Source organism: Salmo salar, chromosome 05 (genome assembly GCF_965601325.2).
Source record: "Salmo salar chromosome 05, fSalSal1, whole genome shotgun sequence".
NCBI classification, from domain to species: Eukaryota; Metazoa; Chordata; class Actinopteri; order Salmoniformes; family Salmonidae; genus Salmo; species Salmo salar.
Window position 1 is genome coordinate 61348980 of NC_138295.1, and position 19290 is coordinate 61368269.

At 41.3% G+C, this 19290-nt stretch overlaps 1 protein-coding gene across 2 annotated transcripts; it reads left to right on the plus strand.

Annotated features, from left to right (window-relative positions):
- The first annotated feature begins 3386 nt into the window (after positions 1-3386).
- tbx20 (T-box transcription factor 20) lies at positions 3387-18032 on the plus strand. Of its 2 annotated transcripts, none has more exons than XR_014392359.1 (8): positions 3387-3770; positions 5170-5404; positions 6178-6342; positions 6659-6767; positions 11938-12096; positions 12545-12621; positions 14204-14509; positions 14752-14790. XR_014392359.1 is itself a non-coding variant. In XM_014200867.3 (8 exons), the coding sequence occupies exons 1-8, from the start codon at positions 3644-3646 to the stop codon at positions 15090-15092; spliced, it is 1323 nt and encodes a 440-aa protein (XP_014056342.1). In that variant the 5' UTR covers positions 3387-3643; the 3' UTR covers positions 15093-18032. The 2 variants fall into 2 exon arrangements, 1 of the variants encoding a protein (XP_014056342.1); XM_014200867.3 differs by having other exon boundaries at positions 14400-14509; positions 14752-18032.
- Positions 18033-19290: the final 1258 nt, after the last annotated feature.

Genomic DNA, 19290 nt, shown 5'->3' on the forward strand with positions numbered 1-19290 from the left:
TTGGTTCCTTACCACTGTGCACAAATGTCAGTTCAATGTCTAAATTTGATTTACATTTGGTTGAAATTTCAACTAATATGAATTCAACAGGAAATCAACAAAACATATCATTGGATTTAGGTAAAGAATTTGGTATAAAAAAAAGTCTGCCTTTTTTTCAAATCCAATCAGTTTTCCATATTGATTCAACTTCATCACATTTTTTTTTTTTTATGACGTGAAAACAACGTTGATTCAACCAGTTTTTGCTCAGTGCCTTGTTACATGCAAGAAACCCATTGGCACGGATATGGAAGCCCTCTGTGGAAGCCGCGGGAGAAATGTCAACGTCATTAACACTATGCAGCACGTGTGTTTCTGTTTCTTAGTTGAGCGACAAACACTCATTCTCAAATAATAATGATCTAGATGAAGCTATTGATCATAATGATTACATAAACAGTACGAGGAAAGGGTACCGAACAAATGCTGTTAGATGCTTCCCTCGTGATCACTGATGCACCATTTTGGGTAGACAACTTTGCGTGCATAAAATATTACTCAATCATGGCAAATTATAAATATTTAAACGTTGAATTACGAATGGATGTCTATTTCCACGGTGCAGGAGGATCACAGCTGATGTTTCCACGGTGCAGGAGGATCACAGCTGATGTTTCCACCGTGCAGGAGGATCACAGCTGACGTGTGGACCGGAGGGAGGGTGCGCACCTTCGGACCTCCCTAGATTGTTGCGGAATTTGACACGTTATACTGCTTATGTTTGTATTCCTCTTCCATTCAAAACATCGAAAGAAAGAATGTATAGCCTATACAGTACATACTTCTACAATCATCAATCAAACGCATCGATTGTGTTGATATTCCAATTCTTATGGGGGTCATATAAACTAACCTACAAAACGGGAGAAAGGTACAACAGGTCAATCTTAGTTTCTTCTGGTAGCCTATAAGACCGTAATAACCAATGACCATCAGCTGTTGGATATGCTCTGAGGTTTTCTGTGTCTTTAAGAGTCGCCTCCAGCCACCGGTCCACCAGTCCACCGGCCCCCAAAGTGTGAATAATATTCGGTAAGGAGTTATGCTAAGTGGGAAAGCTTTTAGCACATTATCCACTGGCAATTGCAAGGTAATGAAATTTGCCAGCACAGGTCTCTTATTAAATATCTGCAGCATCGGATTTGCATCCGGGAGCAGCCTTAATGGGTTTAGTGCCCTGTGGATCTCCTACCTTAGTGTTCATGTAAGCGCCGGCCCATCTCTCCGGGAGAGTGAGTGACATTGAGGATGAGAGGTGATCCCTCCACCCCGGAATACACCGGAGTCAGCGCTTTTGAAATATAGGCTATACTTATAGGCGCGCAGCCGACATGCGTCAGTGAGTGCGACAAGTGGGAGAATGGATATGCGAAAATAGGATCTCAACAACGACAGGGAGGGGGGCAGAGAAGGGGATGCAGGCGAGGAAGCGTTCCATGTTTTTGTTCTAGCCTGGCTATCTTAAGAAACAAATGTTTTTGCCTTCAGCACAATGTTGAATGTAGGTCTAAGGCTTAAACTCAGCCTGCACTCTTAGAAAAAAAAGGTTATGGATAGAACCAAAAAGGGTTCTATTGCTCGCTTCATATATGGCACCCTAAATATTATTTTGTAGGGTTATTTAATCAGAACCCCAGGGGTTCTTCTTCACTGAGAGTTCTATATGGAACCAATTTCGGTTATATATAGAACCTTAAGGGTGCCATATATGAAGCAAGCATAGAACCTTTTTTTCTAAGAGTGTAGGCCTACTATACACATTTTTAGGCTACATTATTTGGGAAAATGTTACAGATTGTATGTAGGCTATGCTACTAAAGAAAATGTGCTCTTACAATGTTGTGCAGGCCTACATGTTATACCCAGGCTATAGCTATAGGAGGCTGAATAGGCGAGGACATTGCCTGCTTTTTAAAATTAACTATTCGATCACATGTGCAAGTGCCCCTTTTCCCTTTAAACAAACGTTCTTTACGTTTTTATGGCTTTTGGTTAAAAATAGTAGGCTGCTGGGGTGATTACAGCATTGTAATAAATGCTATAAAAGCATAATAACAATATTAGTACTAATAATACTAATAATAAGAAGAAGAATAGTAGCCTACAACACACCAGAAAATGTCCAATCGGGAGAAAACAACATCGAAAAATAAACAAATGTAGGTGCAAGGGCTCGTGCGTAAAGCTAAAGGCGGTGAGGGAGTAAAGGGAGAGGGGCCAGTTTAGGGACGCACTGGTGTGTGTCATAGCACAGATTAAGCCTGTGCTGCCCCTGCACTCTATAATACTGCACATTAGTGGTCCGTCTGAGGAGGCCTATTCTCACAAACATTGAGCACTTGCAGGGTCAAATAGCCTACTATGTGTCTCGAGATTCCGTATCTCTTCCCCTCTCTATTTGTAATAAAAAACGTATTAGTTTGTATCCCAACTATTATTATAATCAGTTTGAGTAAATTATTAAATGTGTTGCATAATAGATTGTTTGAGCAGATTTTAATACGCTCCCAGTTGGAATGTGAATTTATATTATATTATGTTAATTAGCCTGTTTAAATATTTTTTTTAAAGGTATAGGCCTAGGAACTCTAATTCTGGAGCTATGGATTCAAGAACTGTGTCGACATATTATAAACATATTCTGATGAAAGGTTTCGTTAAATTTATCGGACTCAAATTACAACAACAAAAACCTAGCCTATACAAACCAGTATACATTATTATGGATTATGTGAGAAAGTGTGGCCTATATTGTACAAGAATCACTGGGTAGATATAACATTAGTTGAAATGACCACTGAACACAGGACATCTTCCATGCTTTTAAAGAAGAGTTTTGCAGACTTCCACAATCATAAACAGAATGGTCATTATAGGAATTTGATGGGGCGAACAAATTGAAAACGATTGCTGATGCACCTCGGAAATGAAACATAATACCTTTTTTTTTACGGTAAAAGCTCAAATATGACGAAAGTTATCATTTAGACCTAAATATTGACGAATATGCAAATGCTGCATTTTTTTCTCAATCAGAGATGAGTGTACAGATCATTTTATCAATGGGCTACATTAACTGATCGAATCAAGCAACAATAAAAAAAAAAGTGCGTCCAGGCTATCTATCTCTTGATGTGTGAAGGGTCGGGTCGCAGTTAGGTTCCCTCTAGATTTGGGCTAATGGTCGGAATCGGAAGAAAATGTGTTTTTAATAGGCTGTTGGGCTTCGATTCAGTTTGCAGGACAGTATGTGACGTCGACACTAAGGCGGCGATTGGCTGCACACGATAGGGATGGAGTGGGGAGTGGGGTTGGCTAAAATTAAGAGCAGTGCAAAGATTCAACAGTCCCAATGAAGACTTTGCCACTGGAGTGGAGACGCGCAACGATTAGTCGGTTTTTGACAATGTGTTCAACGAGTCAAAAACGGAGAGTGTTTTAATTTTGTTTTGTAAAAGACGAAGCGCATACCTGTTCAAAAATCAGTCGAAGTAGCTTCCATTTTTTTCAGCTTTTTTGTGTGCAGCCTGCCAATAAAACTACAGAGCTCACTCCGCGAGAGGTTTGTGCTTTTGGACGTTTTACTTCTACTACTCTCACCATGGAGTACACCTCTTCCCCGAAGCCACAGCTCTCCTCCAGGGCAAACGCGTTCTCGATAGCCGCAATCATGTCAAGTGGAAAAACGAAGGACAAGGAAACCGATGAAAACACCATCAAGCCACTTGGTAAGCCGATCGCGCACGGTGCCTTACATAGAATTCACATTTTCAATATAGCCTACAATTGATAGTTTCCTTCTTGGCTATATTGTTTGTTAGATTGTTTAAATCAAATCTTGACTTCGATTATGCTATGGAGAAAAGAAGGGTTGTCTATAGGCCTAGGCCTACTTCTATAGCCATATTGTTCTATGGGCCTATGGGGAAATGACTGAGAACCTTCATTTAAGATGTCTCACACGACGATGTTTTTATAACCTTTCACAAAAAAATGTGTCCAAAAATCAGGCAGTGCATAACCCCGTTCATAGACTGTCAGCAAAAGTTTAAGTTCCAGGTTTTATTAGTCGTATGTACGCGACACGCATGGATATACACCCTCCAAGGAAATTCTTAATTGCAGGTTCCATCTCGACAATGCAACAACAATAAGAAAGAATACAATATACGAACATGAAGCAATATTGATGGATTTTACAGATGTAGGCCTACACAAATATGTATTCAGTAGGCCTATGGTTCACTGAATAGGCTCTGAATTAACCTATTATTGTATCAAGTGTCAACAAAAAGTGTATGGGCTAATGAAACAGATATCAACATTATATATCAGAATTTTCTCTATCCAGAAATATCATGCTGCGTTGGCTGTAGTGATGCTTGCTGATAATTGCTAACATGTTGCTGAATATTTGATTCAATCAAGTTTACTTTTCAATTTATCCAAGAAAAAGGTACAATTGAACATTTTCGTCAAATAAACATTCAGTGAATTCACGGAGACTAGACCTGTATGCAATTACTGACAGAGAAATATAACACGGACGTTGCTGTTAGTCACATTGCTGTTAACTATATCATTGTGAGTAAAAAAAAAATGTGTTTTGAATTTAACTGAATATCTCTTCGAAATAGCGTGACGATTTGTAGCCTGCTGAAATAACCAATATGTTGTTTTTGTGATTCAGTTGCACTTTTGAAAATTGTAGTAGGCTAATTTAATGTCGTTCAATGGATAGCAAATATAAAAACCATTCATCTTACTTTTAATGTATATTCTTGCATTTGTCAAATACCCCTCACATGTATTGATAATGTTTTGAATTTATTTGAATACAAATCATTGTATTGGAATGTATATATCAATATGCTACTAGGCTAGTTGTGTTTAATTCATTTAAAGCTAAATAATAATAACCAATTTATGACATTTTTTAAACATCTATGCCAATGAGTTTTTACATTGCTTTAAACGTATATCAGTCTACGCAATGTAAAAACTCTCACACACACACATATATATATATATATATATATCGATAGATAGATAGATAGATATGTTTTGGCTGCAGTAAAAATAAACAAATGAAACCAGCATTTGAACATGGTGTTTTTTCATCCATAGAACAATTCGTGGAGAAGTCCTCCTGTAACCAAGGTTTGGGAGAGCTGTCTTCTCTAGATGCGCACGGAGATTTCAGCGGGAGCGCGCCTCCAGTGTGCACAGAGCCGCTGATCCCCACCACTCCGAGTGTTCCCAACGAGGAGATGGCCAAAATCTCCTGCAGTTTAGAGACCAAAGAACTCTGGGATAAATTCCATGATCTCGGCACCGAGATGATCATCACAAAATCCGGAAGGTAAACTTCAATTTCTCACTGCAAAATATTATATTATCGAGTCCTATATTATCGACACCACGTAGGCCTATTGGTCTACTTTACTTTTTAAATGTGAACGACAATTATAACCTAAGAAGCAAACTAAAGCTACATTTTATAATACCGTTATTAACCTATCTGATTACCCGTGTCATATTAAGCATTGGGTAATTGGATATTCTGTTTTGTATTTTGCAGGATCAATTAATATATTTTTTCAATTAATATGTAGCCTATAATAAGACTAATTTCGGCAGAGATATTCTATTTTTTTACATGTGTAAACTGTGCGATAATTGCACCACAAATCATTGTAGCGCTCCTCCCATGCGTGGAAATGTTTATAGTCTAAGGGTAATTATGTAATCGATTTACAATTCAAAAAACATTTGTATAAATATTAACATCATTTAGGCAAAATAATTTTCCTCGAAAAACGTAATGCTGTTCAAAACATATAGGCAAATATTCTCCCTGCCATGAATATCTATTAAAAAAAGGTGTAGGGAATATGCCTCACGCTAAAAACATGTATAATCAAATAGCCTACAGATAAAGGACACACATAAACCTCATACAAAACGGGAGCTATTGATGATATTTATGGACAAAGGAATTCAGTGAAATATGACTCTCATCATCTTATATTTTACTTGGAGCCTAGGTTTGAGTAAATATTTACCTCTCAGCTAAAATGGTTGGCGTGGGTTTGTGTAGTCGTTGTGTTTACCGTCTCTCTTCCCCTCCAACAGAAGAATGTTCCCCACCATCCGTGTGTCCTTCTCGGGGGTGGACCCGGACGCCAAATACATCGTGCTGATGGACATTGTTCCGGTCGACAACAAACGCTACCGATACGCCTACCACAGGTCGTCCTGGCTCGTGGCGGGCAAGGCGGACCCTCCTCTGCCTGCACGGTGGGTGACTTTTTGTACACTCGTCTCTAGTCACTGCGTGGCTTTTATGTACGAGTCGTTAATGTCAAAAGCATTCACAAAATGGTATGTGGTAGTAGCCATTGACCCTAATTATTGGTATATGGATAGCAAATACACTATATGGCTTAGATAAATACATTTTGGAAGTATTTTTTAACTTGACCGACAAAGGTCCGTATTGGAACAAATCGTCCCTTTTGATTTTGAATAGCATGATAATACGTTTTTCTGTGTTTGCATAGGCCTTTTCGATGATAAAAAGTATTGTAATATACATATTGTATTTATATTGCAGGTTATACGTGCACCCTGACTCTCCTTTCACTGGGGAACAGCTGCTCAAACAAATGGTGTCTTTCGAGAAAGTAAAACTCACCAACAACGAACTGGACCAACATGGACACGTATGTTATTGATTTGTCATTCGTATTGAAACGTTGAAGCAGATTCATGTTATTTCTGACATGAACTGAAACATGAAATCACTTGAAGGCTGTATAGCCTAACCAGAGAAAAATCCCATACAGTCCATCCTCATCGTATAACTGATCAAGGACTTGTGGAGAGTTTCCCCGTACAATATTGGATTCATAATTATTATCTGAAAGTGTAAACAATATTGACAAATTACAATTATAAATTGGGGGATATTTCTAAAATATGTACGGGAATTGTGTTTAGATGGGATTATAACGGTTGAAATAAATAAACATACTTGCAGGTGATTTATGAAAGAATTGCTCTGTACACTTTCCATGAAATCTCGTGGAATCTTCCCATGGGATATCATTTTTTCCAAATCTCTTTCACATGTTATTGGGAAATGAAATGTTCTTAACTGTAAGTCAGAGACGTGTTGGATTCAAAATCCACATGTTGCTTGGTTTCACCTGTGAAGATCCAGTTACATTTTATCATTTAAATTAATATTTTCTTTATATTCAAGTCATGTTTTTTTTTCGGTAAGGGAAATTAATACGCGTACAATTTAACGAGAAGCAGAAACACGTGCTAAACTAAAGAACTATCCGCCTATAGCACAGAAACGATAACAATAATGGAATATGCGTCCCATGCAACACCATTCATTTACATTATTAACAGTAGTAGGCTAACATCATACACTGATCAGCCTACACCATACCAAACCAACAGGTTGTGCGGAAAAACGGCTCCTTGAATTTATGCACAAACACCTTTTCTTTCGTGGGCATGTACGTGGTATTCGATAGATTCAAAGAGTAGGCCTAAAGGCGAGAGCAATGCGATATGATGACAACACCAGATATATATTTGCTAAACAATGTGAATGATGTCATGGGATTTTGATTTTCATGACGTAAGTAAAGACCGATAAAGCTGATTAGATAGGATAAAACAAATCATTTTTCCTGTTGATCTAAAAAATATCTCTAATGGTTACCAATATGGAATTTAAGAGAGATTCATGCACGCTTTTAACCGCACGAATAATTGGCATTCAAATAGAATCATTTTCGAAAACCTTGACAGTGAATGTCGTTCTGTAGGCTAGTCATTTGAAATTGCACTGACACAAGACACATCATGTTATAGTGCACCTGGCAGCTTTTAACAGGCAGCTTTCAACAGCTCACTCGTTTCATCATTCTCATGAGCAGTAATTCTGACTTGAGATAAGCCTGCATATTTCAAACAATAAAATTCAAGTTGAGATGTGTCAATTGTGAGAATTGTAGCTGAATGTTGATGAAGGCAGGCAGGAACTCCTAGTTCTTAAGACACCATACCACACCATCTCCTTTGCCCAGTACAGTCTCACATACAGTATACAGTATGAATCTAGATGTGAATCATAGGGATCTGATCCAGAGTATAGCAGACTAACTCCCCACAGCCACACATTAACACAATATAACATTCTTGCTGAGCCGCTGTATAGGCTATGGAGTCAGATAAAGGACAAATGCTCTTCATCAAATCAAATTGTACTTGTCACATGCTTTGTGAACAGCAGGTGTAGGCTAACAGTGAAAAGCTTACTAATGGGTCCTTTTCCAACAATCCAGAGTTAAAAATAAAGATAACAAATATAACATAAAAATATAAATACTGTAAATACATGAATGAGGAATACTGTAAATGCATGAATAACAATAATGTATAAAAATAACATGGCTATATACAGGGACTACCAGTAGTGATTTGATGTGCAAGGGTATGAGGTAATTGAGGTAGATATGTAGATATACAGTGCATTGGGAAAGTATTCAGACCCCTTTACCTTTTCCACATTTTGTAATGGTACAGCCTTATTCTAAAATGTATTAAATAGTGTCCCCCCCTTAATCAATCTACACATAATACCCCATAAAGACAATGCAAAAACAGTTTTTTTTATTTTATTTGAGGAAATGTATGATAAAAAAAAAAAAGATCACATTTACATAAGTATTCAGACCCTTTACTCAGTACTTTATTGAAGCACCTTTGGCAGCGATTACAGCCTCTGGTCTTCCTGGGTATGACGCTACAAGCTTGGCACACCTGTATTTAGGGAGTTTCTCCCATTCTTCTCTGCAGATCCTCTCAAGCTCTGTCAGGTTGGATGGAGAGTGTCGCTGCACAGCTAATTTCAGGTCTCTCCAGAGATCGGGTTCAAGTCCGGGCTCTGGCTGGGTCACTTAAGGACATTCAGAGACTTGTCCTGAAGCCACTCCTGCATTGTCTTGGCTGTGTGATTAGGGTTGTTGTTCTGTTGGAAGGTGAACCTTCGCCCCAGTCTGAGGTTCGGAGCGCTCTGGAGAAGGTTTTCATCAAGGATATCTCTGTACTTTGCTCCCCTCATCTTTCCCTTGATCCTGACTAGTCTCCCAGTCCCTGCCGCTGAAAAACATCCCTGAAAAACATCCCCACAGCATGATGCTGTCACCATCACTGTCGGGATGATGCCAGGTTTCCTCCAGACGTGATGCTTGCCATTCAGTCCAAAGAGTTAAATCTTAGTTTCATAAGAACAGAGAATCTTGTTTCTCATGGTCTGAGTTCTTTAGGTGCTTTTGGCAAACTCCAAGCGGGTGGTCATGTGCCTTTTACTGAGGAGTGGCTTCCGTCTGGCCACTCTACAATTAAGGCGTGATTGGTGGAGTGCTGCGGAGACGGTTGTGATTCTGGAATCTCCACAGAGGAACTCTGGAGCTCTGTCAGAGAGACCATCGGATTCTTGGTCACCTCCCTGAACAAGATCCTTCTCCCCCAATTGCTCAGTTTGGCCAGGCAGCCAGCTCTAGGAAGAGTCTTGGTGGTTCCAAGCTTCTTCAATTTAAGAATGATGGAGGCCACTGTGTTCTTGGGGCCCTTTTTAAAAATGTTACTTTAGTTAACTAGGCAAGTCAGTAAAGAACAAATTCTTATTCACAATGACAGCCTAGGAACAGTGGGTTAACTGCCTTGTTCAGGAGCAGAACAACAGATTTTTACCTTGTCAGCTCAGGGATTCGATCTAGCAACCTTTCAGTTACTGGCCCAATGCGCTAACCACTAGGCTACCTGTCGACCTTCAATGCTGCAAAATATTTTGTTATCCTTCACCAGATCTGTGCCTCGACACAATCCTGTCTCGGAGCTCTACGGACAATTCCTTCGACCTCATGGCTTGGTTTTTGCTCTGACATGCACTGTCAACTGTGGGACCTTATATAGACAGGTGTGTGTGCCTTTCCAAATCATGTCCACTCAATTGAATTTACCACAGGTGGACTCCAATCAAGTTGTAGAAACATCTCAAGGATGATCAATGGAAACAGGATGCTCCAGGATGCAACAGGAGCTCAATTTCAAGTCTCATAGCAAAGGGTCTGAAAACTTACGTAAATAAGGTATTTCTGCTTTTTATTTGTTATTCACTTTCAAAAAATGTCTAAAAACCTGTTTTTCGCTTTGTCATTATGGGGTATTGTGTGTAGATTGATGAGGGAAAAAATTATTTAATCAATTTTAGAATCAGACTGTAACGTAACAAAATGTGGAAAAAGTGAAGGGCTCTGAATATTTTCCGAATGCACTGTAGGTAGGGGTAAAGTGACTAGCCAACAGGATAGATAATAAACTGAGCTGTAGCAGCTGCGTATGTGGTGTTTAAGTTTGTGTGTGTGTGGTGTCAGTATGCAGGTGTACACATGTTACGTGTGTGGGCATATGTAGTGTGTGTATGTGTGTGTTGGGGTGTCAGTTTAAGTATGTGTAAGTGTGTGGGTAGAGTTCCAGGCAGGTACTTCCTGCTTGTGTTTTTGCATGTAAGCAGGAAGCAGGAGGATAGAGTTATGGTCTGATTTGCCTAAGGGTGGGCCTTGTAAGCAGGAAGCAGGAGGATAGAGTTATGGTCTGATTTGCCCGAAGGGAGGGCCTTGTAAGCAGGAAGCAGGAGGATAGAGTTATGGTCTGATTTGCCAAAGGGAGGGTCTTGTAAGCATTTCTGTGTGTGGAATAAAGGTGATCTAAAGTTGTCACCTCTAGTTCCACAAGTGACATGTTGGTAAAAATGTCAAACAGATTTCAGATTCCCTGCTGTAAAATCACCAGCCACGAGAAACTCTGCCTCTGAATGTGCACTTCTTATTTGATTATAACCCTATGCGGCTTGTTGAGTGCTGTCTTAGTGCCAGTATCGGTTTGTGGTGGTCAATAGATAGCTATGAAAAATATAAATGAAAGTATGGTCTGCAACTTATCACGAGGTATTCTAACTCAGGAATTTGAGACTCTTAACATTAGAGGACGTGCACCAGCTGTTGTTAACAAAGAGACACACCCTCCTCCCTTCTTACCTGAGTCTGCCATCCGGTCGTGGCGATGCATAGAAAAAACCGTGAGATGTATATCCATGTCCTCGTTCAGCCACGACTCTGAGAAATGTAGGATATTACAGTTTTCCAGGTCCCATTGATAGGATAGTCTTGAACATAGCTCATCCAGTTTGTTCTCCAGTGATTGCATGTTTGCCAATAGAACAGACGGCAATGGCGGTCTATTTGCTCGCCGACAGTCTTGTCAGGATGCCGACTCTGCTGCCTCTCTTTTGCCGCCGCTTCCTCTTTCAATTCCCGGGGAGTAGGGCCTGGTCCGTAGTAAGCAGAGCGTTCAGAGCTGCCGACTCGTAGAAGTAGACATTTCTGTCCAGATCGAAATTAGTGATAGCTGTTCTGATGTCCAGAAGCTGTTTTCGGTCATAGAAAGTGATGTCGGAGACATTATGTACCAAAAAAGTTATGATCAGCATAAAAAAACAAACACCAAATAGCAGAATTGGTCAGGAACCCATAAGACTGCTGCTATCCACTGCAGCGCCATCTTCACAGAAGATCAAGATCAAGCAGAACAGCTAAGAGCTGAGTAAAATGTTTCTCAGACTGCATGCTGTTAACATGTTTATCCTTTCACACTCCTCTCTACTGCCACCCCAGTCATCCTCTCTCACTCTATCCCCTTGCCTCTTCTATCACCATGCTCTCTCTTTCTACTTCCTGTCATCTCTCTCCACATCTCGCTCTCATTCTCTATCGAACCCAGTGTTTTGCCTTCTCTGTGTCCCTACAGATCATACTAAACTCCATGCATAAGTACCAGCCCCGGGTCCATATCATCAAGAAGAAGGACCACACCGCCTCCCTTCTCAACCTCAAGTCAGAGGAGTTCCGCACCTTCGTTTTCACCGAGACTGTCTTTACCGCGGTCACAGCCTACCAGAACCAGCTGGTGAGCAGTAAATCACTAGTCAACTGTTCTATACCAGGGTCTTATTTATTAATGCACACAACGGAAAACCAAAACAAGCGTTTCGTATTGGACTACAGTTACTCCCTCCTCCTTTCTTCCGTATGGTGCCTAGTGAACGTGACCCAGGGGTCAACAGGGAGGACGTGTTCTGTTGCTGGATAGTGTTCACGGGTAGAGACAATATGTTGAATATAGGGGGTTGTGTGGCTGGTTTACAGACAACATGCATAGGGAGTGTATTCAGTTCTGTCTAAAGCCAGTTCTGCCACCCAGTTCCTCCCTGACTCCCTTTGTGTGTTTAGTCTGGCTATCCCATGGAAAAAGATAGAGAGAACGAGACAGACAGAAAGGGAGAGGGATAAGAGTCTGAGACAGAGAGAAAGGAGAAAATAGCATCTAATCTGTTTGCGGGCCTCTTTCTTCCCAGATAACCAAGCTGAAGATCGACAGCAACCCGTTTGCGAAAGGCTTCCGAGACTCCTCCCGACTGACGGACATGGAGAGGTACAGGGAATTTTATGTCTTTGCCTGTTTGTTTATTTCTGTCCGGCGCGGATAAGATTAACAAGGGGAATAGAACTGGGAGAGAGGGGTGAGAGCAGTCGCGTTAGGAGCAAGCTATGGAGCGATGTACTCATTAGCAAGTGCACATGCCGGGTTGTTTATTTATTTCTGCTCATTAGGAGTGTGTGTGTGGAGGGGGGGTATGCATGTGTATGTGTGTGTGTGTAGTACAGTTTTGCATACGTGTGTGTGTGTGTTACAGTGAAATTGAGAGAAAAAGGAGGAGAGAGGACATTGAATTTGTTTTGCAACTAGATGAAGGACTATGTTACTGTATAGTGTTGGTTTTTATTTCAATGCCAGTAATTGTCTGAAATTGTTGTTTCTATAGAAATCTTGTGGGTATCTGAGTGACTTCCCCGGGTGCAATGCCAACCCACCCTACTATAAACTTCTGGCTAACACACGCACACACACACACACACACACACACACACACACACACACACACACACACACACACACACACACACACACACACACACACACACACACACACACACACACACACACACACACACCAAAGGATTTTATGACCTACAGCCAAACAAACACACTTTTTTTTTTTTAGATTGACCAATTCCAGCACTATTGCCAAAATCATCTGATAAATCAGACCATCTTAGGCCATTTCCCAACCAAACAAGCAAAGTCAAAGACTGCCAAGAGACAGCCAGACAACCAACTCCCTCTTTCTGGCTTTCTCTTTTTGAGGGCTGTGAATTAGATCTGATCAATTGATCTTCAGGGAGCTGCAGAAATCACATTAGTCTGGAGTCGGCCACTGCACTAAAACACAGTGTAATTTGATTGGCTGCTGTGACTGATTGAAACCAGCCCCCTGCGTCGTGGCCTACTGTGGCCTCTGTGCCGGACAGGCCAGAGCTGATAAAAACACACGCACATTTGTACTGCACCGCTGACAGATATTGCACTTTCCTAACCTAATTGGGGAGCTAATGTGGACGCATGGCTCTTGTGATGCAGACCACTCCTGTCCAACCGACCCTCCTCCTCCACCACCACCATATCTGTCCCTCTCTGTGTCACTGAGGCGCTGTCTGACAAGACTCACAGGAACTAATGCACTTTTTGTTAGAGTACACACACTAAGACTAAGACACACACTGCTTTAATTATGTACTTTGAGACTTAGAAAAGAAGGATCTTTGATTTTATGCTCCAAAGAGGTATCAGAACGGTTGAAAAATGTTGTTGTGTATTCTGGCCTTTTCTATCTTTATCTACATTATGTGTGATTTTGTTGCACTGGGATTTTATAGACCGTACATTTTCCTTTATAACTATACTGTTATGGGCTCGTTATTTTTACATACAGTACCTAATGTGTACAGATATATTGACTGTGTGTACAGATATATATTGTCTGTGTGTGCAGATATATTGACTGTGTGCAGATATATTGTGTGTGCTGATATATTGTGTATCTATTGTCTACATACTGTACATTCAGTATTGTCTGTCACCAGTGTAACTATAAAAGATATAATTTGGGTTATAGGTTACTGCAAAGACATGATATATCTTGGTGAGTTGTTTTGGGGTATTGGTGTGAATGCAGATACAGTATATATTGGACTGATTGTACATTTTATATTAGAATAGGATATTTTCAGATTTTGGTGTGAATGTACCAATATGTTTAAGTGTGAACATAGAGATATATTTTGGGCCTTTCTCTTTGGTTTTTGCTGCAGGGAAAGTGTTGAGAGTTTGATCCACAAGCACTCGTACGCACGGTCGCCAATACGCACCTACGCAGGTGAGGAGGAGACACTGGGGGATGACGGCCACGCCGCTCACAGGGGTAAGAGAGTTGGTCACACACTGATGATGTCATCACACACGTTTCACAAGATGCACATCATGCTAATGAGCCAAATGAGGGTCGTTCAGTGGCACTACTACCACATTATTTTACCAAATAATTCAAACAACCGTCGTTCACATAAATGGACCAATAGAAGGCTGCTGAGTCAATGTAGTGCAACATCAATGACAGTATTATAGTTAGAGGTCTTTAACAGCGTCTCTCCATCTCACTCTAAGGTTCTGCGTTCACCGCCTCTGACAACCTCTCTCTGAGCTCCTGGGTCACCGCCACCTCTGGTTTCTCAGGCTTCCAGCACCCCCAGTCCCTCTCTGCCATGGGCTCCAGCAGCGCCTCCCTGGCCTCCCCCTTGCCCCATCCCATCCAGGGCTCCCTGCCCCCTTACAGCCGGCTGGGCATGCCCCTGACACACTCGACCCTGGCGGGCACCATGCAGGGCGGCGGGCCCTCCTTCCCCTCCTTCCACATGCCCCGCTACCACCACTACTTCCAGCAGGGCCCCTACGCTGCCATCCAGGGACTGCGCCACTCCTCCACCGTCATGACCCCCTTTGTATGACTCCCTCTGAGGTGACTGCCTGGCCGAGTAGCGCCTCATCAGCTACAACTACGCTTATAGACACACTTCCACACACAAGTAGATAGACTCACAGATTTGTCCGCCTCAGCATCATCACCCATCGTCACCACCGTGTCCTTGTAAATAATAAGCCCCCTGGCCGAGTCGACTGACTGGACGACCTGGAGAGGCTGCCTGGCTGCTGCCCTGCATGCTGACAGCTGAACCGGAGAGGAAACAGACTCCTACGGGACCTGGTGAAACAGACACAGAGACCCACAGACTGATATGAACACCAGATATGAACACTTATGACCTGCATATGAATATTTACGACCCAGATATGAAAACTGATGATCCAGGTATAAAAAAAAAAAATGCTGAGATGCTGAGGACTGATGACCATGCACAGTGATGCATTGTGGGAAATAGGTAATGGTCTGCTTGTGATAACTGTCGTTTGCCCCTGCCCTCCAACTGTTGGTCACAATATTCATGTTGCACCCACTCTCCAGAAAAGCATGGACAGGAGAACCAGTGAACTGTCTGGCTTACGGACATTAAAACCAGAGGGTGTGATAATTGTTAGTTCTCTCACAGCTTCTGAGGACAATGAAGAATATGGGACTCCAAAAGTTACGGGAGTGCACAACTTCCAATCCTGGGCAGCGCTTGTGGCCACGGAGGAGAACTATCTTCACTCCAGCTGCTGGGGCATGGAGGAATGGCAGCCATTTTAGACTGAGTCAAAGGATTCCCCCTGCTTGCTGACCAAAACTCACAGGGAGGGTAGAGGCAACATCTCTCCTCTCCTGCTTGAACTCAAACTCTGTTAAGCTTCCTCTGCAGGCAGAATCCTATAGCCTCTCCAGTCAGGTTGGCTGTTGCCATGGTAGTCAGATGTGTGCGCATAGATGCCCTAGAGACAGAGAGAAGCCAGTTGTTTCTTTCCCATCTAAAAAGCCAGCCATGTGTACTGTGAAGAAGTTACAGTGGAAGATGATCATGTTTGATAGCAGTACATAAAGATGTCCACACACACACACACACACACACACACACACACACACACACACACAAAATAAGATGAATGTCATAGAGTGCCATATCATAGGACGCATGCTGTTTGCAACAGATAACACAGAAAACATTTGTTTAAAAAAATCCTCACCCAAACCAGGTCTCAAAGTACTTTTTCAGTTTTCTATGTCATCCAAAAAGCTTCTAGTCACCTCATAATGTTTGTACTGCATCCAATGAGTTTAACATGCATTAGATTCGTGAGGTCAATGAAAAGAGATGTTTGTTCATGTCTCACGTGTGGATGGGCCCTAGAAGACCTTTGGGGGACCTCTCTAGTGAAGTCACAGAGCGTTCAAATCACGCTACGTCGTAACGTATCCCCAACACCAGCAGATTGTCTTCTCTAACCAATCAATGGCAAATCAGTAATGTATCAATGAAGTACCAAGAGGGACAGAAAACCAGCAGACTCTGCTGCCCTGAAAGGCTAAGATGGACTTTCTCTTGCTGTATTGCCCTGAAACTTGATTCACCACCTAACCAACACCTAACCTCTGGCGTCACACTATAGCCTGATTACTGTAGCAGGATCTATGTCTGCCTCAGGCTGTGTCGACACTACAGCACTCTGGGAGAAAGTCCACACCTGTAAACAATGACTCAGTGGTGCCTCCCCTTAGAGGAGGGTGAGCAGGGAGGGAGATCTGTTTTGGTCGTCACACCATTGGCGATTCATCAGCTAGCCCCTTCTAACCAAAATGACACAGAAGCTAAGATAGTGACACAAAACGTACAGTGTATGCATCGGTTCCTTTGTAGTGCCACTCCTCTCAAAAAATAAATCATTGCAGATTGATTCATCCACTCAATGATGTCTCACACAGTTTGTTACCACCATAAAACCGATGTTATTGTAAAATGCCGTTACTATTTTGGCAAGAAAATGACACCTAAGGCAACTTTGTAAACCTCTAATTCACAGCTAAGACATCCTGACAATTATTTTTAGTATGAAGATTTCTCTTTCGGGGCAAAATGGGACAAACTTGGATGGAAGTGAAGGTCTAATACAGTATTTCATTGTTGGTTTTGTTTTCAATGCTGAGTCTCAATTTCATTATACTGAACAAACCAATCACATGGAGCCAAAAAACCACACATAAATTAGGCTACAACTAACACAATATTATTGTGGGCACTAACTCTGCGTTTAGCCTACATTACTGTTGACGCTTACTCACCACTTGCATACCATGTGTCCACAAGCAGTCAGCAGGTTTGAAGTTGGAATGAGTTTTGCAGGATGTTTTTAGTTGAAAACATGTTGTAGGACAACTCTCAGTAGACAACTCTCAGTAGACAACTCTCAGTAGCCTACACACTGCATGGACTTGGAGGCTTTATCGAGGTGCTATCAGAGATGATTGCCAGTGAGGGCATTAACTCTAAGGCTTTCAGTTGAAAGAGGCAAGTGTTTTCAATGTTAAACAATTTCGCATAAGAACTTTAACAAAGGTCTTCAACTGGTGTTCTCTTCAATCTATAGCCCGCATCTGGACAACACTCCCCGTCTTTGAATATGTCCTTGTGTAGGCAGCTGCCAATCTCGCCATGTCTTGGTAGAAGGGGGGGATTGTAACTTTCAACTTTCCATTTTGAACAATGTGTACGCACACTCAAAGTATGCCATGGGAAATAGATCTGCAAGGATTTTGTTATGTTTTTGTTGTGTTTTTATTATTACTTTAAGTGTAATCTAAATATACAGGATGACATCTAACAAGATTTTGTTTTGTTGATTTTCTAAGTGCAATATATTTATTTCTGCTCTGAAAATGATCATGTGTAATGTACTATCTGGCGCTTCAAAATATATGTTATTTGTAAACCATAAGAAATATATCACCCCCAAAATGTCTCAAAGTGCAATTTATTTTTATGCAATGAATCGCTCATCATGTATAAACTGAAGTGTCAGTGTTTCCATCGCTTTCCATCAGGACCATAACTAGAGTTGTACACAACTGTAACAGCTAATAAGATCAATCTTTATGTTAAATGCATTTAAAGACATGCTCCAGAACATTGGGAACTAGGAAGTATTTTTTAAACCTCCCGCTTTCGGTTGGATGTGTCAATGTGTAGTTCAGACATGCATAATCTAAGAGCAGAACTACCATCTCACCTCCATTAGCCATGAAATCCCTAGTTTCAAAGCGACTGTTTTATGGTAGCTGTGCGCCGCCCTTTTCCCAACATTTTCCCCCCATGTGGGCCATCGCAAGCAATTCGAGTTTCAGCCAATGAGCCACAGACCGTCGCCATTTGAATGACAGCTAGCAAGATGCACACAGCAGAGCGCGAGAGAGAGAGAACAATGACGTGGTGCACATATCTGCACATACAGTATGTGACATGGTAGGCAATTTTCAGGGACCACTTTTGGCTCGTGAGTGATACTTTCAGAACTACTGGCAAAAAAATATACAAAAGTACCGGAGAATCTCTTTAAATATCTCAATACACTAGACAGTAACATATACCCTTGACTTACTTGACTCATTCCTTTCAGCTCCTAGTGAAGCAAAGGGCCTCAACAGTACATCTCAAGCGAACTTTGTCGTTCTCTGTGTCCTCTTTGGGCGCCCAACGTTTCACCTAGCACTATAAACAATAACAGACAACGTTTCACCTAGCACTATAAACAATAACAGACAACGTTTCACCTAGCACTATAAACAATAACAGACAACGTTTCACCTAGCACTATAAACAATAACAGACAACGTTTCACCTAGCACTATAAACAATAACAGACAACGTTTCACCTAGCACTATAAACAATAACAGACAACGTTTTACCTAGCACTATAAACAATAACAGACAACGTTTCACCTAGCACTATAAACAATAACAGACAACGTTTCACCTAGCACTATAAACAATAACAGACAACGTTTCACCTAGCACTATAAACAATAACAGACAGAGTTACACAGTGCACAATAAAGAATAACAGAAGAGAGAGTCAAACAACATTGCTTCAAAAACAATATTGTCAACAAGTTACGGTTCATTCACAAATCATTTAAGTAACTTCTATTTGGAAGTCAACATTATTTACTTCAGTGTCCTTTGACTAGAATGTAACACGGTACTATGCACGGGTTTGTT